Here is a 27,003-nt window from a genome sequence, read left to right as displayed (position 1 = left end):
CAAAATATTAAAAACCTGAATCCAGCCATGTGAATGCGTTGTGTACATCTCTGTACCTGTATACTGACAACTGTACCTCAATATAACTAGTTTGCTTTGCAGTTCTGTATTTTACTTTACGCATTAAAAACCATTATTTTTGAGAAAGAGTCCAGAGGCTCCAGACTGCCAAAGGGGTTTATGGTATTAAAAAAAAAAAAAAAAAAAAAATCTCTGTCCTGAAGAAACTCTTAGAGCTATCCACTAGGAAATATGTGCAAGAATGTTCAGAACAGCACTATCTGTAATAGCAAAAACTGGCACACAGAAAGAAGAGTGTGTGGTTCAATAAACTAAGATGTACTTCCTCGGCATTTTCTAAAAGGCACTAAAATTAAGGAACTGAAACTACATGTATCAACAAGGACAAATCTCTTAATCTGGATGCTCTGTATGGACCATCACTAGTTCGAGCCCTGGCATTTAGGAAAAAGTGCCTTATGCCATTCCTCTTCCAGCAAAATCCATTCAAAATCACACTTAGGTACAATTCAAAGTACAAATTCTTCAAGCTTTTCCCTAAACTATCTAGTTGGAATTTATTTTCCCCTCCTATTTTCCATAGCAATTTCTATTGAACTCTTTAATTACCAAATTTCTAAATTATACATTTTCCAATTCTATTGAGATATAATTGATATATATAGTGCTGTGTAAGTCTAAGGTATACAGAATAATGACTTGATTTACATATAGTGTGAAATGATTATTTAACAACCATCATGTAATATAGTGAATTATAATAAATGTATTTTGTGCATGCCTGATTTCCCATGTGCTAAGTTTTCTAATGGCTGGACGGTGCTTTGTATTCAAAAGTTCTCAAAACGATGTTTGTGAATTTGATTCGTTCACCACTTTGAAATAAAACCTAGGGGTGCCTGGGTGGCTCCGTCATTTAAGCATTTGCCTTCTGCTCAGGTCATGACCCCCGGGTCCTGGGATTGAGCCTGCCTTGGGCTCCCTGCTTGGTGGGAGGCCTGCTTCTCCCCTTTCCCTCTCCCCCTGCTTGTGTGCTCTCATGATCTCTCTCTCTCAAATTAGATAAAGTCTTTAAAAAAAAAAAAGAACGATAAAAACCCTGAATATAGGCTTAAAGGCTGTATTGCATCTTTAATGTGTGTACAAGGAGATAAAAATCTTTTATGAAATAAAACTTCCCAATACAAAAGCTAGATTTCTTTTTTTTTTTTTTTCAGATTTTATTCATTTATTCATGAGAGACACAGAGAGGCAGAGACCCAGGCAGAGGGAGAAGCAGGCGCCATGCAGGAAGCCCAATGTGGGAATCGACCCCAGGACCCCGGGATCATGCCATAAGCCAAAGGCAGACAGATGCTCAACCACTGAGCCATCCAGGCGTCCCAGAAGCTAGATTTCTACTTTTCAAAATTTTACTGTTATTTTTAATTATAATGAAAAATACAAGAAAATAACTTTGAACAGTGTAAAACAAGGTATATTGTTTAACCTAAAGGATTTACAGATTCATGTGACCATATTCAAGTTCAGACAATTTTACCTACAGGTATACAGAATGATACGTGAGTTAACTATGCCCCCTACTGACTAAGTACTTAGAAAACCAACTAACATTACAGAGAATACAGAAAGAATATGGTCCACACAAATGTACCACATAAAAATTAAATGTACTTTATAATGCAAGTGAGTTCCATTAAAAGAATTTTGTAGATCTTAAATCAAGTATATTTAAGATAGAATTTATTACAGAAAGGGGAGACTTGAGAAAAAGAAGTATAATTTTGGAATTAACTGCTCAGAATCACCGTATTACACATAAGGAAGCATCATTCACATTATATTCTACGCCAATTATTCTCAACCAGGGGCAATTATGTCCCCTAAGGACATTTGGCAATGTGTGGAGATGCTTTTGGTCATCACAACCTGGGGTGGGGAGTACAGTGAAATTGGATCTAGTGGGTAGAGGACAGCAATACTGGTAAACATCCTACAATGCATAGGCCAGTCCCCCAAATAAAGAATTACCTGGTTCAAAATCTTAAGAATCAAGGTTGAGAAATTTTGCTCTACATGAATATTTCCTCTCAACTTGTGCAATAAGGCAACAAGTTAAATACAGTTTTATGACTTGCTTAAACTTTGCCGATTGGGTCAAAGAAAACATTAAAATCTCTGATATCAAAGACTACAATTTTTAGCCCTTTTCATTTGGGCTAGGAAATTATAGTCTAGACAGTTTCATATATCCATCTTTTATATCTATTCTACATCTATTCTAGAGATGATATAACCTGTGCATAAATTTTGACCTGTTCATGACTTTTTTTTTAAGAGGGGGGGGGAGGAGAGAGAGAGAGAGAGAGAGAATCTTAAGGCGGCTCCACACCTGTACTCCTAAGGTCATGACCTGAGCCAAAATCAAGAGTCCAAAGTTTAACCAATGGAGCTACTCAGGTGCCCCACGCTAATGGCCATTTTTTAAAGGTACTGGGCTTTCCCATCATACCTGTGTTTCCATTTCCATCATCCTTTGTTTAATTTCTCTTATTTCTGCCTGAGTTTCAGCTTCTCTAAGTCGAATGGTCATCAGTTCATCCTGTAACTCATTTACAGCATTTTTCTTAGGTGGGTCTTTCCACCTCCCAGTAGTACGAGCTAAGTGGCGCTAAAAGACAGAAAAAATTATATTGCAACAAATATTCCCAGTATCAAAATAAGAGCTAACTTTCCTGGAACTTATTTCATGTCCAGTACTATATTGAGCACTATATATACATTATTTGATTTAATCCCCAGCAAATTTTAATAGTTATGTACTATTATCTTCATTATACAGGTCAGAAAATGGAAATGGTGATTAAGTAACTTCAGAAAGGTCAATATAGCCAGTAAATGGCAGACCTGAAATACAAGCTCAGATATAGTTCAAATCTGTTTATACTGTGGATCATTGTATAGAACACAATTTCCACCCTAAATTTATTATGACAGATTTCCAAATTTTTAATGAAATCCCAAGAAAAGAAAAAACGGGGCCATTCATGAATTAAGGAATATTAGAAATGTTCTCAAAGTATCCATGGTGAAGCATCGGTTTTGTTTTTAATTTACAGTTTATTGCTGCCTGATACTTCTGGAAAAAAAAGAAAAATGTTGTGGCAATATCAAGGACTAATTTCAATCTTTGCTAGAGGTAACCCTACCCCAAATTCAAACCAAAGTCACTAATCTGAAATGATATGTAGTGTTTTTTATTTTCCTCTCCTGCTTCTAGATTCTGTTTTTTGGTTCCTTATCAGCACTTTTCCTCATATGTGAAAAAAATCTGTGGGCATATAAATGCCTGATTTTGTGAAACAACCAATTTTCAAAACAGTTTACAAATGTATAGACAAATTTATATTGGTGTCATCCTGCTGTTTCATACTGACCAATGGATTTAATATCAACAGAAAAATGTCCTATATAAAGGAAAATTTTCTTTTCTCTTCATTAGAAGAAGTTACATAAATCACAATGGTACAATAACAACAACTTGACTTGATCTCTATTTTATCTTTTTAATTATATGAATTAAAAAGGAAGAAACAGCTTAAAGGTTCTTTCAATTTATAAATGCCTTCATATTTTTGCATTTAAAGAGTCTCACTTTAAACTCAAATCCTAATGATGATCATCAGCACTTCAAACTCATACAAATTAAACATTTAGGCTTCACCTGCTTTTTAAAACGCACGCAAAGTATACTGATATACCTGCCAGTGTTCCTCTAAATCCTTAACCTGTTGTCTCAGTTCTTTCAATCCCATAATAGCTTCTGCTTCTCTCAGTTTCACAGCAATGAGCTCCTCCTGAAGCCTTGCAATGTTATTCTCATCAGGAAAAGAGTTGTTTCTCTATAGCAAGAGAAAATTTGGGATTTTTAAATTTATTTTATTTTATTTTATTTTTTTGGGATTTTTAAATTTAAAAAATGAAATAAAACATATGCTGTAAGAACTATTTTGTCCCATACATAATTATATTTAATTTTATACAGTTTTACTAAAATATAAATCACAAACAATAAAACTTACCCTTTTAACGTACACTAGTCAGTGGATTTAAGAGTATTCACAGAATTGTACAACCATCATCATGATCTAATTTCAGGACATTTTAATCACCCCACAATGAAACCCTATACCCATTAGCAGTCCCTCCACATTTCCCCTCCCTCAGCCCCTGACATCCACTAGACTACTTTCTGTCTCTGTGGATTTGTCTATTCTGAACATTTCATAACAATGGAATCACATGATATCTGACCTTTTATGATTAGCTTCTTTCACTTATCATGTTTCAAGGTTCATCCCTTTCTTTGACAAATAATATTCCATTGTGTGTGTATGCTACATTAAAATGTTTTTAACATGGCAATAAGCTTACTAACGTCCGATTAGGACTCCAAACAAAGCATGAACATCACTTATATTTTAAAGACTTATAGAAAAGAATAATCCAAAATCTATTTGTAAAATAGATTGTGTACAATACAAAATACAAAACGTATTTTCTCAGCATGTCACTTTGGAAAGGAGTATAAAATCGTTGAACATTAGTTATTATTTATATCAAGATTAAGAAATTAATACTAAGGTGATCTACATATTTGCTTAAAGAGTACAAGATCTAGACTAATCTCTTACTCCACTGAAAGACCCAGCCTAGATACAGGATAGCCCCTATTACACTGCTCTGGGCTATGACCAACAGATCCTAAATTAGGCCACAGTAAAAGCTCCTTGGGTAAAGTGGGGTATACTGAGATTTCAAGCACTGAGTCTATGAAATTTTATAACTCTAAAATATTTCACAGTAGGACATGAAGATTTTAGCTCCTAGAGATAATGAATAAAGTTATTCTTGCCAATTACACATTTTTACGGTGGACTATAAATACTTTCTCGATTGAATACCAGAAATTTACTGTATATGCATAAAAAGAATCCTGCAAGAAGAAATTAACCATAGGAAGCACTAAGACTTCTAATTTCCTCTCTATAATATGAATACCAACAGACCTATTTAAGAACTCCATTTCTAAGTTGGATCCAACGACATTTCTTTCTACCACATATGCAAAACTAACAAATTGAGATTCTTATCTACATTATGGTACGCAGAGTACTCCTAACTTAGAAACCAAATATTCTCTTATGCATTTTTTATAACTCCCTTGCTGCCTTTTTCTCAACAAATAGGAAAATAAATTCTCTAAAAATAATATAAAAATAGCAAGCAGATCTCTAGCAAAATTATTCCACTACTTTTTTTTTTTTTTAAGATTTTATTTATGAGAGACACAGAGAGAGAGAGGCAGAGACACAGGCAGAGGGAGAAGCAGGCTCCTTGTGGGGAACCTGATGTGGGACTCGACCCCAGGATCCAGGATCACAACCTGAGCCGAAGGCAGACACTCAACCATTGAACCATCCAGGCGCCCCAAATATTCCACTACTGATGGTTGTTACACCCTGCTTTATTTCATTAAGAAACAGGAACAACTTGAGGCTGTCATGTTCATTATTTATAAGTCTTTGATTTGATAGCTAGATACTACCTGGTAAAAAGAACAAAGAGCCTAAGCCACCAATGATTTTATAGAGGACAAAAAGAGATTCAGGGTTTGTGATCTAGAACACAGACTCTCAAGTCTGAAAACTATGAGAAACCTAAAAACATTTCTATTTCTATTACTTATCTAATCCTTAAAGTTCTTTAGTAACCTTGAAAAGAAGTAAATTAGCTTCTGTAAGTACACTTTAGGCTAAGATCTTCCCATATGTCCTGAGGTGGCTTATAGTAGCTTGGAAATTTTTAACAGTAACACTCGGATGAAATTTTTTTGAAATGTTTATGTATTACTCATATCCTATCTCTTACAGATAAAGATATACTATTTGAAGACAACCATTAATATGTATCCCCTAAGTTTCATTTAAATGTTAAATCATCTCAAAATTACCGTGGTTGCTTTCCTCTAAAAGTGTTCCAATTTTTTTTTTAAACCCTTAAAAAAGGGGTTTTGAGTAGTATGGCAACAACAAAGAGTGAGAAGCTTATTTTCTTTCTCCTTTTCTCTTATGGTAACTAATGTGTAAGGTTTCCAATGTAGAAAAACACCAAGTCCAATTTAACTGTTCAATAAGTACATCTATCACATGTCTCCTCTAATTTGGGAATGACAGTATTTATATTGTTCTCACCTTCTCTATATCCAGGACTTTATCCTGCATCTCCTTTAGTGCACACTGAGACTCAGCTTCACTCAGACGGGCTTGGACCAATTCCTTCTCTAGTTGCAGCACAAAATCTTCATTGTAGTTGGAATTGCATTTATGCTACAAATTATAGGCATATAATGAAATTCCATAAAGTATGAACATGTACATACAATAAAAATAAATGCAATTACACAATACAGTTACTAAGAGCAATCAAATGTAAAAGTCTGATCTCCCCATTACTTCTAGTTTATCTACTCCAAATAACTTTCCAATGAATAAAAAAGTCCAGTCATGGTATCTATGGATAAAACACATTACTCTTTACTGGTAAACAGTTATTATACTAATCAAATCCAATTCATGAAAGATAAATATCTCCTTTTATCTGTCCATCCATCCAGATACTAAGAACTTGTTCTGACTCTACAGACATGCCCTGTATGAGAGTGTAGCCATTAGCCACATATGGCTACCCAGCACTTGAAATGTTGCTAGTCCAAATAAGAAAGGATGTAAGTGTAAATACAAACTGAATTTTGAAGACTTATTATGAAATAAAAGCACAAAATATCTCATTAATAATTTTTATATTGATGACAGGATGAAATAATATTTTACACACATTGAGTTTAAGAATATTAATTTCATCTATAATTATGACTCCTTTTAATAAGGCACTTTAAAATGCATATGTGGCTCACATTCTATTGCTACGGGACAATACTCTTATACACTACACAGGTACACATTTACTGAAAATTCTATTTTAAAGTAATTCTTTTTTTAAATAAAAATAAGGCATTCATAAATGACATGAACCATCCTAAATCCCAACAGAATAAAAATGTATTTGCTCTTAGAAATGTAGAGCTCTTTAAGGATATGCATGAAAATCACTGCTGGAAACCGAGAAAAAGAAGATGCTGCACAAAGAAATTAACCACAGAAGCACAAAACCTTTCCATCTCCTTTCCTGCTCTTTAATGTGAATGCAGCCACTTAAGAAATCCCTTTTTAAGCCAGTTTCTATAAAAAGCTGTTCTAAGAAAGCAAAAAGATATCTAATTCACCATTATATAAGACTTCTTAAAAGAAACTATCATTTCACATTTAAATCACATAGTAAAGAAACAACTCAAAATTCCAAAATAGTCACAGAGAATCATCTCCTAATAAATTAGCTTGAATAAAGAATAGTTCCTTCTTCAATTAATAGTTTACTCTTTAATACATTAGGAATAAGACCGATGTCAAATTAAAACTTTATTTAAAAACTATTAAATGTTTAATTAAGACATAATACTCCCTTACCCCAGTTACTCAAAAAGATGGTTTTTTAAATGAATAGTTGACTTATTAAACAAAGGAGGGCTTTTTAATTCAATGTATTACACATTATTTTTCCTAGTAATTTTCTGGTACGATTAAAACAGTATTCTATTTTTTTTTAAACAGTATTTCTATACAAGGAGTATATGTGCAACAAGTATATCTCTTTAGTAAATACTTACCTTACTAAATAGGGAAAAGGGACTCTTTTGGAATAACCACATCCAAAATGCAGGTGCCACAAATTTTGTTTAATGGGACTGTGGTTATTCCATGAGTAATACTAGAATTTCTTGCCCTAATCTAAAGCCCTGACAACTGTAGTTCAGGTGTGTTTGCCAAGATTCTATATTAGGAGATCCCCAGGAAAACATCAAGCCCTGATGGCCCAAAAGAGAATGGAGTCACTGATCTGGTGTAAACCAACTGATATACCCAAGCACAAAAAGACCCTTGTACTAATATTGGGAACAGGTTTTTATCAATAAAATTTTAAAAACTTCTAATTGACTTCTATTGTTCAAGGTACAAATTATAAATTCCACAGTTTATATGTTACTTCTTCCTTCATACTTCACATTGAGTTGAGGGTTGTTCCTCAATCCACTGTAAACTAGCTTTAGTTCTTATCCCGTATTGAAACTGATCTCATCGCCAACAACATCAATATACAGTAACGATATAAAAAGTCAATGGTAAGCCCTTTTATTCGGCTTTTACTTTCACTAGACAGTATATGGAATTTAATACAACTGATCACTCTTAAAACTTTTTACTTAGATTTTGAGGTGCTACTCCTCCATAGTTCTACTATCCTATCTTTTCTGCTGCCTCTGCCAACTCTATTACTTCATATAGGTATATATGACTATATGTACATGTATATGTGTCTATCAGTCCCCAGGAGTTCAATATTGTTTTCTGTCAATCTGTTTTTTTTTTTAATTTTGTAGATTCACCCTATGTGATTTCACCCACTATCTAATATAGTCTGTGTACAGGCAGTATCAACAGGCAGTGGATGAACTCACCAAGGAAAATTCTGTGTAACAGTTAAAAAGGGAAGGTAGAGGGAAAGAGGGACAGTAAGAGGGAGAACATACAATGATGAAATTCCAGGGACAGTATACACATAAGTACATAGAGTGCATAACACTCAAATCTGTATTACCAGCCCAGATCTTTCTACTAAGCTACAGATCCATATTCATAAGTTGTTACTAGTCTCTGCTATCTGGCTCAAAGCATCTCAAATTCACCTCACATTCAACATGTCAAAACTGAACTCCCCATCTTTTCGTCCTCAAGTATTTACTCTTCTGCTAGGGATCCAACCATGTAACAACTGACCAAGTCAAAACTTTCCCTCTTCTATTTAACCCATACTAATCACAAAACCTTAATTTTTCTTCCAGGTATCTTTTGAATTTGTCTGCTCCTCTAATCTCTACTATCCTTGTTTTTATTCATGCCCTCACCTCTTTCTCTGAACTGCTGCTATAGTCTTACACAAATCCCCTCCTATTATAGCACTTACAGTGGGTATTAATATTCTGTTACATCTCATTGTAAATTATAATAAAAACAAGGCATTCTTACAATTCTACCACCTGGACTAGGTATGTGTTTTGTGATCCTACTGTTTTGAGTCTGAGGAAGTTTTGATTCTGTTTATTAATATGTTGCTGAAAATTATATAAACATCAACACACTTTAATAAAGTATTCAGAATGAGTCTAACTCTACTAAGTCAGTTTCACCCAATTATCAGTTTTCTAAATGGCAATTAGCCTTGTCCAATTATATTCATATGCATTTTTACTGAACAAAAAGTACTTCCATTGGAATCAGTTAATATTCATATAGGTTCAATAAACAGAGAGTCTACATTTAGACTTAGGGAGTTAGAAAAGGTTCTAGCGGGCAGCCCGGTGGCTCAGCGGTTTAGCACTGCCTTCGGCCCAGGGCATGATCCTGGGGATCCGGGATCGAGTCCCACGTTGGGCTCCCTGCACGGAGCCTGCTTCTCCCTCTGCCTGTGTCTCTGCCTCTCTCTTTCTCTCTCTCTCTGTGTCTCTCATTAATAAATAAATTTTAAAAAAATAAGAAAAAAGAAAAGGTTCTAGCATTTGTTTGGTTGTCTGAAACATGGAACAAAATGTGGCCCACAGTGAGTGTACTGGAAATGCCAGATATGCCTTGGTTTAATGTAGAAGGGAAAAGTGATGACAAAGAAATTCAGGGAAGATGTAGACAGATCTCTTTGAATGGGCTAAAAAACATTAAGACATTTCTTTGTGCCCCATGGAAATGCTCACCAAAGGGTGACCTCAGCAAAGGATTTTAAAAATCAACTGGATAGGATGACCCACTTTGTGGATATCAGTCAGCTTTTTTCCTCAGTCACCGATCACTGTCCAATAGACTCATGAATGAAGCAGCCATGGTGGGAGGGATGGAGGTTATGCATGGACTCAGCAACCTAGACTTCCATTCACCAAAGTTTTGGCCACTGCTGAGAGCCCAATGTGCCAGCAGCAAAGGCATCTTCAACCCTGAGCCCCTGATGTGACACCATTCCCTGGGATGACTAGCCAGCTATTTGGTGGCAGGTTGCTTACACTGGACTGCTTTTATCATGGAAGGGCAGCACTTTGTTCTTACTGGAACAGATACTTAGTCTAGATACAGATTTGTCCTCCCTGCACATAAATGGTTTTGTCAAAACTACTATCTATGGACTTACAGAATGCCTTATCCATTATCATGGTATTCCACAAAGCATTGCTTCTGATCAAGAAGTTCACCTAATATCAAAGAAGTGCATCAGTGGGCCCATGCTCATGGAATTCACTAGTTTTGCCATGTTTCCTAACATTCTGAAGCAGCTGGCTTGATACAATGGTGGAATGACCTTTTGAAGACCAAATTACAGTGCTAGCAAAATGGCAATATCTTGGGCTGGGGCAAGATTCTCCAGAATGATGAATGTGCTCTGAATCAGTGTCCAATATATGGTGCCTTTTCTCCCACAATCAGAATTCACAAACTCAGGAATTAAGAGGTGGAAATGAAGAATATGTGTGGAACACAGAAGATCCTTTAGTGTCTCTTAGCATTATCATGCCCTGTGATTAAGGTCAATGAAACATTAGGAAGGATTAATAATGGCCCAGACCCTTCAGGAATGAAGGTCTGGATTACCTCCCCAAAGAATCATGATCAGCTGATGTGCTTGTTGAAAGCAAAAGGAATAGAGTGGATAGTGGAAGATGGTAGATATAGAAGCTATGAGTGTATGACAGAAACGAGGACTGTAATTGTCATGAGTATTTCCTTCTAATTTTGCTATGAATATGTTTTCTTTCATTTCCTTATATAAAATGTCTTGACTTTATATCCAAGTATTTATTGTTAGTTTTACATCATAGTATTTAAGTTATAGGATATCAAGAAAACATCACTGAAAGACTAACTTCTCTTCTGGGGAAGGCATTAGTGCATTTTCAGTTGTGCACAGGCTAACCATATCATGCTAGTCCAAATTATGACTTTGTTGTTGTCTTTATGTGGAGACTAAGTAGGTTTATATGGAGATGCACATGGTTGCCAAGTTGACAAGAGTTGGACTTAATGATGGTTAATTTTGTGTGTCAACTTAAATTTGGGCCCCCAGGGGGCCCAGACTAAACATTATTTCTGGGTGTGTCTAGGGTGTTTCCAGATGATTCAATAGATTGCCCTCTCAATGTGGGTGGGCATCATCCAATCTATAGAAGGTCTGAATAGAACAATAAGTGGAGGAAGGGAGGATTCATGCCCTGCCTGCTTGCCAGCTTGATCTGGCATATGGGTCTTCCCCTACCCTTGGACTGGAATTTATACTATCAGCTTCCCTGGTTCTTCGGCCTTTGAACTTTTACTCTCAAAACTGTGTGTGTGTGTGTGTGTGTGTGTGTGTGTGTGTGTGTGTCTCCCCTACTGACTCTGTGTCTCTGAAGAACTCTGACTAATGTATGATAAATTTTACAAATAAGAATTAAACTCACTGATTGGAATTTGATCCATTTCAAATTTGACCCATTAGAGCTTCTGCAATTGAATACTTTTTTGGTCATAATTTCCACCATTTCCAATTTCTTTCATTCAAATTATTTTTTCTTGGTTCAAATTTTTGCTGTTCTACATGCAGTCAGGAAAGTGATACTTCTGTCAATATTCAGCCTATTAAAAATTCTGCCTTGTCAATTTTAGCCCTAAGTTTTGGTTTTTATTACTAGCAGCCTATGACATTCACCAAGCAAGTTGGTAAATAATGGAATAATGTTGTTTTTTTTTAACTAATTATCTGGAAAAATGTTAATACTAATCCTAATAATAAGTACACCATTTATTTAACACTCACTATGCGCCAGGCATTACCCAAGAGAACCAACTCCCTTAAGTCTCAACAACCTTCAACTATACACAGGACAAACTATACCACAAAGAATTTAAGTAAGTTGCCTTAAGTACACACAACCAGCGAGTGGAAGAATTGGCACCAATGTGGCAATGTTAAAATACGCTGCTTTGGAATGTAAACTACCTGTTTCAAGGGGTTTGTTTTTAATTTTACACAGGAAAAAAGAAAGTGTTATTTACAAAACGGTGGTTTTTTTGGTTTGTTTTTGTGAAGCCTTTTAACTCACTCACAGTAGAAATAGAGATGTCAGGAAAGGTGACTGGTACCACTAAGCCTGAAAAAAAAAAATGCAGCACATGTGGGCAACTGCTGGTTCCTTACCAGGAGGAAGTGCCATAAGGGGCAGAGGCTGTGAAACAGGTGAACACTGAGGAACAAAAAATCCCTAGTTCCATGTCTATTTAGGAGAACTTAACATGGCTCATCTACCTCTTTTTATAGTTTTTCCAGACCAAACAGACAAAAAACCAAAATCCTGAAACCAACAACATTACAGCAAAACCTTAAATACAAACCAAAACAAAAACTAGGCTTCTATGAGGTCGACTGGAGTTCAGAATGATAAACTTTTGAGAGGAAGAAAGAAAACCATCAAAGCCAAGAAAAGCTCAGAGATTTAAAAGCAGCTATCTAGCCATGTCCAAACCTTGACCATTCCTGATGTGCTGTTTCATTTTAAGATGTTCTGTTCCACTTACTATAAAACAAGGTTTTTTTTTAATATGAAAAATGTACTTCATATTCACATGAGTAACCTGGACAAATATATGATTTATCAAATGAAAACTGCTACAATTACAATGGCTAAGTCAGCAAGGGACAATTTATTCAAAAGTCTATAAATAATGAATGACTTCTTTACACTTAACATCAAATTCACTTTTGTCAGTGAGTCTCTTAATGCTTCTGTGATACCAGCAATCCCACTCTAAAGAAACAAATTGTCTTTAGTAGGTGAAGTCTCTGCTTTTCAATTCCATATGCTTTTTTGGTGTTACAAAAGTTACAAAGGTAGGATGAGTTACAGTAAAACCCTTAGTAACCTTTTTCTCTTGTGTCTTGGTAAAAAAAAAAAAAAAAATAGATTTTCACATTTAATGTCTGAAGGATACATGAGTGATATAACGAAAAGCAAAAATTTGTATTTGGAGAGGTTCTTGTATTATGAAGTAAAAAAAATTCCAACTGGAAAAATGTTTGTCTACACAAATGTATCAAATATTCCCTGAATTTAATTATGTATCAAGCAACTAAGTTCAAAACCTGATAATTATGTGTCCTATTCAGGAACCCACATTTCATGGAACTCTATATTCTTTTTTATAGTATTTATCACAACTCTAAATAATTAAGTATACAATTAATTTTTAAAATATCTACCTCTATATATACAAGCAGTGCCAGGAAGTTTGGCTGATTTGCTACTGTACTGTCAGAACTAAACTGTGCTTTTCATAGTAAGTGAGCAAACAATATTTAGTGAATAAATTAGCGACTCAACTCTTGGTTCAAAAAACAATATGGGGGCCTGGGTGGCTCAGTCAGTTAAGCATTTGACTCTTGATTTTGACTCGGGTCATGATCTCAGCATCATGAGACTGAGCCCCATGCTGGGCATGCACCCTGCTTAAGATCCTCTCTCTCTTTCCCTCTGTCTCTCCCCCCACCCAAAAAAGAAAAGAAAAAACCAACAATATGAAAAGTACAGTACAGGGAATACAGTCAATAATAACTTTGGTGACAGTGAGCATTTCATAATGCATAGAATTTTTGAATCATTATATTGTATACCTGAAACTAATATGTCAACTATACTTTGATTAAATAACATCAACATTCCCTCTATTATATATTGTATGTTAAACATAGGTAGTGGTAACTGAATGTTGCAAAAATAACTTATAAAATCTATTTGTTTCAAAAATAAAATTTATAATAATATGGAAATATGGTACATTTCTACTGTCACATCTAAAGCACTTGAAAAATTATTACACAAGGCTAGTAGTCCAGACTAGGATTTTTTTTTATCACAAAACAAAATCATAACAAAAAAATTAAGTAAAAAATTTTATCTTACAACAATAAAGAGACAAAGAGACTCATAAATGTGAGTGGTTGCCAAAGGGGGAGGAAGAGGAGGGATGGGTGAAATAGGTAAAGGGAATTAAGCTCCCAGTTTTAAAATAAACAAGTCATGGGATGAAAAGCACAGCATAAGGAATATAGTCAATAATACTGTGATATACTTTTATTGTGATGAGCATTTTGTAATGTATAGAATTACTGAATCACTATGTTGCACACCTGAAGCTAACTTCATATATCAACTGTACTTCAATTTTTAAAAAATGTTATATGGGGCAGCCCGGGTGGCTCAGTGGTTTAGCACCACCTTCAGCCCTGGGCCTGATCCTGGAGACCCGGCCGGGATCAAGTCCCACGTCAGGCTCCCTGCATGGAGTCTGCTCCTCCCTCTGCCTGTGTCTCTGCCTCTCTCTCTGTCATGAATAAATAATTTTTTTTAAAAAAAATGTTATGTCTTGCTCTCAGCCTCAGCATATGACCCCAAGAAGATTTCTATAATCCTCCCTATAAGCTCCAAATAGCTATTTAAAAAAAAAAAAAATCCAAAGCATGTGGGTGGCTCAGTCAGTTAAGCATCTGCCTTCAGCATTGGTCATGATCCCAGGGTCCTGGGCTGGAGCCCCACTCTGGCTCCCTGCTCAGTGGGGAACCTGCTTCTCCCTCTCCCCCTGTGCTTGTGCTTTCTCTCAAATAAATAAAATCTTTAAAAATTATAAAAATTCAAGCAATACGGATGTACTAAAGATCTACTACACTGAATTTCTTTTGAAACTCAAATAAAATCTTTAAAAATTATAAAAATTCAAGCAATATGGATGTACTATTTAAAGATCTAATACACTGAATTTTTTTTGAAAAATTGGTATATCCTTTTAAAATGATTTGTTCCCAATATCTGAAAAATTATATACATCCTTTAAGGTCGAAGTTTGTCTCTGCATATATATATATATATATATATATATATATATATACTCAAACTGCAAGGATTTTTTTTTTAATGCTGAAGAAAATGTTTAAAAAAAACAATTACTTCCATTAAAGTGAATGCTCATTTATCATTTAAGCTGATAAAAAAAGATGACCACATATGAATGTAAAACATTTAATTTTAGACTAATGTCAAAATTAGTTTTGGAAGAAAACTTCTTAAAAAAGGGGGGGGGGGGGGGACTCCTGTCCACATGTATAGGCATACTGATGAGCAGTGTTAAGAGTCTGCTAAATTTGTAAAATCATTACTCTATTTGAAAAAAAGACTTATGTAAACTTACTAATAATTACAAATTAAATGCCTTTTTCTTGAAATGTCCCTGAAGTAGAGCTAGAGTGTTTAGAATGCAGGAAGAGACGTTAAACGTTAACTTCCATATTCCTAAAGAAAAGTAATCCACTACGTAAGTCAGGTGTGAGGCAATTCCTAAAGCTGCTAAACACTTTTTCTAAAATAAATCATCTAGAAGATTTCATAACTTCTACTGAAAAACCGTTGGTTTTAGTTTATTAACCTTTGTGTGTTCATTTTAGGTAAGATGAGTTTTTATTGCTCATATCAAATCCTTGGTTCTTTTTTTTCTTTTTAGGTTTTATTTATTTATTTGAAAGAGAGAGTATAAGAGCACAAGCAGGGGGTAGGGGCAGAGAGGCGGAGAATCCTGCTGAGTAGGGTAGGTAGCTCAAGAGAGGCTCCATCCCAGACCCCGAGATCAGACCTGAGCCAAAGGCAGACGTTTAACTGACTGAGCCACCCAGGTGCCCCAAATCCTTGGTTCTTAAAAGTATTACATAATTCTTTCATGTTTTATTCTGGAATTCTAGGAAAAGGAAGGACTGTCTGAAGAAATCTTTTCTAGCCTCCCCTTAAGTACTCCCAAGTACAAAGGTCCTGAGAACTTCAAAAGGCAGTCATTTCAGCACTCAGCAGTTTTAACTGTTACAATTCTTGTTGATGCTTGATCCTAGTCAACAAACTGCTGGACAAAACTGCTTCTTCAGAATAACCTGTATGATAAGCTCTCAGGTATAGGTTAAAAAACTTAAATAGTTCAAGCAAGACTCAAAGACCATTGGTTACCAGGAAATATTGTCTAAAAATACATTTATGCCCCACCACACTCAAAAGGGTCAGAGTCAAACATGCAACTATATGAAATACCACTGGATCGGGCAGCCCCAGTGGCTCAGCGGTTTAGCGCCGCCTTCAGCCCAGGGCCTGAGTCCCACGTCAGGCTTCCTGCATGGAGCCTGCTTCTCCTTCTGCCTGTGTCTCTGCCTCTCTCTGTGTCTCTCGTGAATAAATAAATTAATAATCTAAAAAAAAAATACCACTGGATCATTTCTATTTCTAGGGGGTTCATGGAACATGTAAAACAAATACTTAAAGGAACAGTTTAATCTTAATGTTTGGTTTTATCTTATGGCTCGTTTAATATTTCATGTAATACTACTAAATACTAAGTATTAAATTTTATTTAATGTCCTAACTAGTAAATTTGCTAATAAATTCACTTGATCATTTTTGAAAACAACAATATCAGGTTTAAGCTACTAAAAGCCAGCACAAAATGAAATCAATGATTTGTCAAAGGCAATCATTCAGTATTTGTGACTGCAGAAATGCTTTACAGGGGCACCTGGGTGGCTCAGTCGGTTGAGCATCCAACTCTTGGTTTTGGTTCAGGTCATGATCTTGGGGGGGTGATATCAAGCCCCACACTGACTTTTACCTCAATGCAGAGTCTGCTTGAGATTCTTTTCCCTTCTTCTCCCTGCCCCTCTGTTCCTTGCCCAACTTGGGCACATGTGCTCTCTCTAAAATAATCTTTAAAGAAAATAAAGAAATGCTTTTCAAAGAACATCAAGGATCAAAACTAAGTAAAAATAAAATTTACCTTTTAAAAACTGCTGCTCAAAAGTTAAATTTATTACTGTGAAATAAGTATGGCATATCATTATAACAACAATATTAAAAATCATTAAAAAGTACATAAAACATTAAACAAACTAAAGTCCATGAATCTGGAGTGATATGAGTACATAATAAGTGAATATAAAAGATTAAGGAGGAGGGTAGCCCTGGTGGTGCAGTGGTTTGGTGCCACTTGATCCTGGGGCACCCAGGATCGAGTGATCCTGGGGACCCAGGATCGAGTCCCACGTCTGGCTCCCTGCATGGAGCCTGCTTCTCCCTCTGCCTGTGTCTCTGCCTCTCTCTCTGTGTGCGTGTGTGTGTGTGTGTGTGTGTGTGTCTATGAATAAATAAATAAAATCTTAAAAAAAAAGAAAGATTAAGGAGGAAAAAAAAGAAAGACTTTATAAAGGAACATTAGCTAATATGTGTAGGAAAAAATGAGAAAAATACGAAAATCACCATTTTGGTAACCTAGTTAGTGGATACTAAAACCATCAGGTAAAAGGTGAATAGAGGACAAGATATTTATGTGGCACAAAAGTATTTCCCAATAGATTACTTAATAGTCGCAAAGAAGAAATCTTATTTTTACAAGGCAGAGAGTCTGTGGTAAACTCAACACGATACTCAAACTCAGTATCATTACAGTGAGAACAACTTATGTTATGTGCTTCCTGATTTAAAGCAAAATGAAATTCACAACATTATTGATCATTTAGGTGTTAATATTTTTTAACTGACTCTAATTTACAGTAAATATAATACCATGAAGAACAACTCCAGAATATGAAACTTGACTCCATCTATCAGAAGTCAAAGTCATCTCTGACATTGGTTACTGTTTCTTCTTAATTAGTCAGTCTAGACAGAAGTTTATCAACTTTATTAATGATTTCCAAGAATCAGTACTTGGTTTCATGGATATTCTCCATTTTTGTTTTGTATTGTTTTCAGTATCACTGATTTCTACTTTTTTTTTTTTTTAAGATTTTATTTATTTATTCATGAGAGACACAGAGACACAGGCAGAGGGAGAAGCAGGCTCCATGCAGAAAGCCCGATCCGGACTCTGGGATCACACTCTGAGCTGAAGGCAGACACCCAACCACTGAGCCACCCAGGCATCCCTACTCTTTTTATTTCTTATTCCTTTTACCTGCTTTCGTTTGAATTTCCTCTCGTACATCTAGTTTCTTAACCTTAGAATATTAGTTTGAGACTTATTTCCTTTCCTAATAGAAGCATTTAATGCTATAAATTTTCCACTACATACTGCTTTAGGTGAATCCTACAAATTTTGATAATGCTGTGTCTTCAATTAATTCAATACATTCTAATTTCCTTTGAGATTTTTCTCTTTGACACATGGATAAAAATGCATCAATTTCTAAATATTTGGGGGATTTTCCAGATATTATTAATTTCTAACTGAATGCTGTTAAAGACAATACTTTGTATGATTTCAATTATTTTAAATTTGTTAACATTTATTTTATAGCCCAGAATATGATCTATCTTTGTAAATGTTCTATGTGCACTTGAAAACAGTATGTATTCTGCTGTTATGTTATGCCAAACAGGTCAAGTTGGCATAGTTGCAAGTTGTTGCACAGGTCTTCTGCATCCATACTGATTTTCCAACCACTTGTTTCATCCATTACTGAGACAGGGATATACTGAAGATGATAACCATAACCGTAACTGTGGATTTGTCCATTTCACCTTCCAGATCTACCAGTTCAGCTTCACACGCCTCTATTGCTAGGAGCACACATTAGGATACATATATTCCTAAATACATACAATCCTAAATAAGATTATGTCTTCTTTGTGAATTGACTCATGAAATGTCTCTCTTTATCAAGGAACTATTCCTTGTTCTGAAGTCTACGAGGGCACCTGGGTGGCTCAGTAGTTGAATATCTGCCTTTGGTTCAGGTCGTGATCCTGGGGTCCTGGGATCAAGTCCTGCATCAGGCTCCCTGCAGGGAGCCTGCTTCTCCCTCTGCTTGTGTCTCTGCCTCTCGAAAGAAAGAAAAGAAAAAAAAAAAGAGAAAAAGGAAAAGAAAGAAATCAGTCTACTTTATGTGATATTAATACAGACACTCCAGCCTTCTGCTGTTTGCATAGTATATCTTTTTTCATCTTTTTACATTTTTTCCTAATCATAACTAGTAGTTGTAGCCAACAGTTATAGGTAGACCTCCTTGATCCTTCACTCCTGTAAATTCACTGTGAGGGAGTCACCCGCATTAGCTACTATGCTATCTAAATTTCCAATATTCATCTCAATGTGACCATAACTCTTGATTGACACATGCCCAACCCCAGCCCTGAGGAAGCTCCCGTTCTTCTCAGGCTCCCCATACAAGCAAGCTAGCTCACTTGCTTCTGGCCCTACTCTGACCTTAACCAATGGGTTCCAGCACTTCAATTTAATATATTTTCCCTTATTCCCACCTTCTACTGCAATCACAAACTAAATGTGTCATTTTCTTGAGACACATTTCTTGACTTCTGCAGACTCTTTTTCTTTAAACATTTAGGTAAAATTCAAATAACCATTTTCAAGTGAACAGTTAGGTGGCATTTAGGCCATTCAAAATGTTGTGCAACTACCAATTCTACCTAGTTCTAAGAACATTTCCATCACTTCAAGTAAAACCTCTTACAGATAAAGCAGCTTCTCATTCCTTTCCCACCCTAACCTTTTGGCAAACACAAATCTGCTGTCTCCATGGATTTATCTATTTTGGATGTTTCATATAATAGAGTCATGCAATATGTGATCTTTGTGTCTGGCTTCTTTCACTTAAGATTTTGGAGGTTCATCCATAGTAAAGTACTTTAACCCTTTTTGTGGCTGAAAAGTATTTCATGAATGCATATACCACAATTTGTTTATCCATTCTTCCACTGATAGACTTTTGGGCTATGTCTACTTTTTTTGTAGATAATGTTGCTACAAATGTGTGTACACATACTTGAGTATCAGTTTTCCATTATTTTGGGTATATACACAGAAGTTGAATTTTAAGTCATATGGTAAGTCTGTTTAACTTTTTGAGGAACCGCTAATTTCCACCAGCAGTGTACAAGGATTCCAAGTTCTCTATCTCCTCGCCAACAATTGATTTTTTAAAATTATTATTATAGCTGTCCTAGTGTGAATTGGTACCTCTTTGCAATCTGCATTTCCCTAATGACTAATGATGTTGAGTTCTTTTCACATTCTTGTTTTCCACTTGTATATTCTCTTTGGAGAAAGGTGTAGTCAAGCCCTTTCTTCATTTAAAAAATTTTTTGAGGCACAACTGACATATATTAGTTTTGGTGTAAAATGTAAAGATTCAGTATTTGTATATATTGTGAAATGATCACATCAAGTGGTGGATGCTGTTAACATTTGTCACCATAAGGTCACAAATTTTTTGTAATGAGAACTTTTAAGATCTATTATCTTTTAAACATGCAACACAGGAACTATAGTCACCATGCTGTACATTAAATCCTCATGACTTATTTGTAACTAGGAATTTGTAACTTTTGACCCCTCTTCATCTGATTTCACCTCCCCCTCCCCATCTCTGGCAACCACCAAACTGTTCTCTATGAGTTTTTTTTTTTTTTTTTTTTAAGATTTCACATATAAATGAGATCACATGTTGTTTCTTTCTCTGACTTATTTCACTTAACACCCTCAAGGTCCATCCAAGGTTGTTGCAAATGGCATGATTTCATTCTTTTGTGGCTGAGTAGTATTTCTGTGTGTGTGTGTGTGGCATGCACACACATGTGCATATGTACATTGTGTGTACACAATCTTTATCCATTCATAAGACGCTTAGGTTGTTTCCATGTCTTGATTACCATAAATAATGCAGCAATCTTTTGCTCATTTTAAAATTGTGTTGTCTTTTTTTTAGTTTTAAAAGTTCTTTATATATTCTGGATGCTAAATTTCTATCAAATAGGTGATACAAGTATTTGCTACCATTCTGTAAGATGCCTTTTCATCTTCTGGATAATGTCCTTTGATGCCCAAAAGGTTTTAATTTTAATGAAGTCCAATTTACCTGTTTTCCTTTGTTGTTTATACTTTTGGTATGAAAAAACTCATAGTCAAGAATCCATTGCCAAATTCAAGGTTATGATGATTTATTCATATGCATTCTAAGAATATTATATGGCTTTAAAACCATAAAAGTTATTTTAAAATGATAAAATCTCTTTTTAAATCCATTTTAAATTAAATTTTTACATGTTCTGTGGTAGGGGTCCCAGTTCATTCTTTTTCATGAAGATATACAGTTTTCCCAGCACCATTTATCAAAGAGATTATTCTTTCCTCATCAAATGGTCTTGGCACCCGTGTTAAAAAATCAACTGGCCACAGATAACATGGGTTTATTTCTGGACTCTCAAAATTCCTAACCCATTGATCTATATGTCTATAATCATGACAGTATCATATTGTTTTGAATACTCTAGCATTGTAGTAAGTTTTCAAATTGGGACATGTGAACCCTTCAAATCTGTTCTTCTAAGATTGTTTTTAATATTTAGGGCTCCTTGCAATTCCATGTGAATTTCAGGATCAGCTTTCCCATTTTTGCAAAAGACAATTAGAGTTTTGTGGATAATACTGGATAGTGTTGATATCTTAACAATATTAAGTCTTCCAATTCTTAAACATCAGACATCCTTCCATTTATTTAGGTCTTCTTTAATTTCTTTCATCAACAGATGAATAAACAATGATTCACAGTTTTCAGTACAAGTCTTTCATCTTCTTGGTTAGATTCATTTCTAGGTACCACAATGAAATATCACCGCCAATTAAGGGACGGCTATACTATAAAACAAAAAACAAAACCCAAAAACACAGAAAATAACAAGAATTGATGAGGAAGTAAAAAAAATTTATTAGAACTCCTGTACATTGCTGGTGAGAATTAAAATGGTACAACCATTGTGGAAAACAGTTTAGTGGTTCCTCAAAAAGTTAAACAGAATTACCATATGATCCAGTAACTCCACTTCTAGGTATATATGCCAAAGAATTAAAACAGGGATTCAAACAGATACTTGCATGTTAATGACCACAGTGGCATTATTCATAATAGCCAAAAGGCAAAAAACCAAAATGACCAAAGATGAACAAATGGATAATCAAAATATGGTATAACCATAAAGTATTATTCAACCACCATAAAAACTAATTAAATTTTTTTTATTTTTTTTTCTAATTAAATTATTATACCCTGAAGATACCATGCTAAGTGAAATAAGCAAGACACAAAAGGACAAATATTCTAAGATTCCACTTATATGACTTACCTACAAGAGGCAAATTCATACAAGACAGAAAGGAGAGCAGAGATTATCAGGGGAAGGAGAAAGGGGAGACTATTTTTTAATAGATACAAAGCTTCTCTTTGGGATCATGAGAAAGTTCAAGAAATAAATGGTGGTTATTATTCACAGCACTGTAAAATATATTTAGTGCCACTGAACTGTGCACCTAAAAGGTAAATTTTATGTTTTATCTATTTTATCACAATAAAGAAAAAATTGCCAAAAAAGAAAAAAGTGAGTGTATATGCTAACTGAAAGAAGTCAGACACAAAATCCTCATACCTTATGATTCCATTTATATGAAATCCTAAAACAAGGGAAACTACAATGACAGAAAGCAGAACGGCTGCTAGAAGTGGAGAAATGAACTGTGAAGGGACAAGACAGAAATTTGGGGGGTGAGAGACATACTCTATTTTGGTTGAGGTGATGTTATACAACTAGACATATTTGTTAAAACACATTAAACTATACACTTAAATTGGATGAATTTTATTGCATGTGAATGTACTCAATTAAGTTCATTCAAATTCATTAAGTTCATTCAAATTAAGTTCATTCAGTCAAAGAGACTTCAGATGGTCTAACCCTATGCAATCATTTATTTTTTTAAAAGATTTTATTTATTTATTCATGAGAGACGCACACAGAGAGAGAGAGGACAGACATAGGCAGAGGGAGAAGCAGGCTCCATGCAGGGAGCCTGACGTGGGACTCAATCCCGGGTCCCCAGGATCAGGCCCTGGGCTGAAGGCAGCGCTAAACCGCTGAGCCACCTGGGCTCCCCTATGTAATCATTTTAGAGGAAAAAGAAAGCCTAAGTCCTTGAATATCAAAATCACACAATTTAGCAAAAACAATCTGACTAGAAGTCAGTCCCATAAATGAAATCCAAAGCTCTTTATATCATATAAAATAATACTATTAGCAATAGAGGGTGATGGTGGTGGAAGAGTTACATTGGTAATTCAATACCTCCTCCTGGAATAGAGATTTGAAACCTTTTATTCTGAGTTCTGAAGAATTCATGAAGTTATACTGGAAGGCTGTAATCAAAACATGTAGCAACTGATGTTCACTACTTTCAAGCAACTACTCCATTTGTCAAAATCCCAATGCATAAGATTTTGTATCCGTCGACCTTAAATACATTCTGGCCTCTGAAGCAATATCAAAAAAAGCTAATCATTCTTCTATAAGATCACCTCTCAAATACTTTTAAATGACTATATCTATGATGTTCTCATAAAGTCTTCTTTAGTGTAGTCTAAAAACATCCAGAGCTGCCACAGTCTTTCCTACATCTGGCCATAATACAGCATGAAAACAGTTCACATGAGTTTTGGTATTCAAACTAGAAACAACACTACAAATTTTCTGCAAGCTACTTAAAATTAAATTGGATCACTGTACTTCTAGAAAGACTACTTCGGATTGGTGGGAGGAGAGGGTAAACCCATATTATGTTATTGGCTAATTCCTGATTTCTTGTTAATTAAAAATATTTCTAGGTCTTTGTTACATAAAGTATCACTAAGACATCTCTCTGAATATGAGTCTTAAGGGCAAGGCTGAAGATTTATTTTGGTAAAATAACCTTTTATTTTAGTTTCTCATTTTAAATATACTTTAAATATATTTTGGAATCTTGATTCATTGTGCAACATATTAACTAAATTTCTGAAGTATTTTTTTTTTAAGATTTTATTTATTTATTCATGAGAAACACAGGGAGAGAAAGAGGCAGAGACACAGCAGAGGGAGAAGCAGGCTCCATGCAGTCCCACGTCCCCTTGACGTGGGACTTGATCCTGGGTCTCCAGGATCACACCCTGGGCTGCAGGCGGTGCTAAACCACTGCACCATCAGGGCTGCCCTGAAGTATTTCATATATAAAATTCTTTTTTTTAAAAAAAGATTTTATTTATGTGAGACACACACACACACACACACACAGAGAGAGAGAGAGAGAGAGAGAGAGAGAGAGAGAGGCAGAGACACAGGCAGAGGGAGAAGCAGGCTCCCTGCAGAGAGCCCGACGTGGGACTCGATCCCCCGTCTTCAGGATCAGGCCCTGAGATGCAGGTGGCACTAAACCACTGAGCCACCCAGGCTGCCCCTCATATATAAAATTCTTAAACATACCTTGCACATAAGGGTTTAATAACATTAAAATACTTGGAAGCATAGGTTTAGGAGACAAAACATATCTGACATCTCTTTGCTTCAAAATAGACAACCTCTTGATATGGTTAATTACCTATAAAACCACTTAAGTTTACTACTTTCATCTATATTTCTCTACCTTGACTAGAAAGATACCATGAGAGTACCTAACAACTTTTAAAGCTGCAATTATGGCACAGTTTTTGTTTATTGCAGAAACAAAGTCAGTTTGTTCTGACTTATACATAGTAAATTCCTTTTTAATGCGTAAAAGTTATTTTTCTAACTGTTCACAAACCAGATGTTCTAGGAATTTTTAATGAAGCATCATCAAAGTCACTGATTCTCTTTTTAGATATCTAACTATTATTACTTAAAGAGCTATGTTTGACTCACCTCAAAGCCTTTAGTATCTCTTATTTTCTAAAATCCTTTAAAAATAATATTCCTGTATTCTGCAAATTAGTTTATTATCTAGAGATATGCACTTTGCTTTGAAGTTGGAAATTTAACCAAGGCTCTGTTACTTTCACCTGTTTTGTACATCACTGCTTTCTATGTTTGTTTTACATTTTATTCCAGTTTAGAAGAAAGTCTGCCAAGTGAGAAAAAAAATATAAACAAAATCAAAGTAGAGATCTGCATTCTACTTGTTACTTTTTAGACCCATAATGTGAGACTATCTTGTCCTGGAAACAGCACAAAGATTCTTTTGTTATATTTTATTTTCAAAAGCTTCAGTTCATTCTGGCCAATTTTGCTTGCCCATTTTACTTTTTTCATTATAAACCAACATTTTTATTTTTATGTCCAAAGGTCTCAATACTTGAAAAACTATGCAAAAAAAACAGTAATTGATAATTCTAATGTATTAGCACTGTAGCTTATACTAAATGCAAAAATAATACTATCTTTCCCTATAACAAAATCACATTACACTGATAACTCAGCTCAACTTAATCCCCAATAGGATGTCCCCAATTCTTTTTTTCTATTTTTTATGCTCTGATATTGACATTTCATACAAAGGCAGAACAAAATATTAGAGTTCCCAATGTTTTAGTATTCTTTTACTCCTTTGTATTAATTTTTCTTAATACCTTCATTAAAGAGAAAAAAATTGCTTGTCAATTTCTTCTTTTTGCTTTCAATTTTCTGATATTCATAGCCAACTTATGATAGTTTCTTAATTTTACTGAATAAAAGTTTAAGTCCAACTTTGAAGTCATTCTATTTGCCTTCCAGACTTGTGCAGAATTCTACATTTAGCATAACTTTTTCTGCCTATTCCTGTTACAATCCAACTCTTACCTGAGAGCAGAAAATGGAAACAAGAAGTAATATCTTTTTAGAAATACATAGTTGGCCTTTTTAGCCCTCATATCCTTGCTCAAGATCACACTAGTCTCAACTTGCCAATGGAAAGTGATGTCTCAGTTGCAAAAGATAAAATCAGTAGCTATCAGTAACCTAAATTACTTAACATAATTTTTTAAAAGTTCATTTTTTTCATTTTGAGACTTCTCTCTTCTTGAAAAAATGTAAGCATATATCTTAATCCATTATTTGATGTCTTGATGTAGGAAGTTAAGGCTGTAGTTTTTCACAAGACATAAATCCCCAAATTATCAAAACTTTGATGAGGTAATTACATATATTCTCTATGTTGGATAATATTTCATCTGCACAATTAACAAGAATTAGCTGGAGTTAAGACTCAAAAATTACCCATAGCAAAATACCAACATGAAACAGATTTCTAAAACGAAAAAACCGGTCTGACAAACATCATTTATTTTCTGTGACTTAAAATATAACGTAAGAAAAGATTACCTATTTCTAACAAAACTGTGTGGACAGAGAAAGAATGTTAGAATGAAGAGTCTTTAGACCACAGTAAGATCCCTCAGTATTATAGAACATAAAATTAAGAATTCAATTAAAGTAGAAAACAAAATTACTTAGAACAAGAGCACAGAAGCTGTGCTTTCCAAAAAAAAAAAAAAAAAAAAAAGTTTAAAGGAAAAGGGATGAGAAAGGTGAGAAAAAGCACTACCAGACTCCTTACCCATTGTTGTTGGTGCTGGAGCTTCCTGATGGTATTTTCAGCTTGCTCCAGTTTAGCACTGGCCTCATCACTCTGCTGTTTGATGGTGGCCAACTCCCGTTTTATGAGGTAGTTTTCCTCAGCCTCCTGGGCTCTTGTCACTTGTCCCTTAGGACATAATTTGTGTGTGTGTAAAGCAATTTAGGATAGATTCAAGAAAGACTACCTTTGTGAGGTTTAGTTATTTACTGTGACATGTTAAAAAAAAAAATCACCTCAGAGAACAGAACAGCCTGAGTAATTATTAACCAGCAGCTCATTATTGCTCCAGCAAATTTGGGGA

General features: G+C 34.9%; 1 protein-coding gene across 11 annotated transcripts in view; it reads right to left on the bottom strand.

Annotated features, from left to right (window-relative positions):
• EVI5 (ecotropic viral integration site 5) overlaps positions 1-27,003 on the bottom strand; it is a 195,304-nt gene that overhangs the window by 74,638 nt on the left and 93,663 nt on the right. For 9 of the 11 annotated variants that reach the window (XM_072754623.1, XM_072754624.1, XM_072754616.1 and 6 more), the window contains 4 exons: positions 26,682-26,828; positions 6,276-6,410; positions 3,783-3,923; positions 2,534-2,692 (listed from right to left, as the gene is read on the bottom strand). In XM_072754623.1, coding sequence (XP_072610724.1) covers positions 2,534-2,692; positions 3,783-3,923; positions 6,276-6,410; positions 26,682-26,828 — 582 coding nt within the window. The remainder of the gene's footprint in view (positions 1-2,533; positions 2,693-3,782; positions 3,924-6,275; positions 6,411-26,681; positions 26,829-27,003) is intronic. The other 2 variants (XM_072754620.1, XM_072754622.1) reach the window with 1 other exon arrangement.

Source organism: Vulpes vulpes, chromosome 3 (genome assembly GCF_048418805.1).
Source record: "Vulpes vulpes isolate BD-2025 chromosome 3, VulVul3, whole genome shotgun sequence".
NCBI classification, from domain to species: Eukaryota; Metazoa; Chordata; class Mammalia; order Carnivora; family Canidae; genus Vulpes; species Vulpes vulpes.
This window is presented reverse-complemented; position numbering and strand designations above follow the sequence as displayed.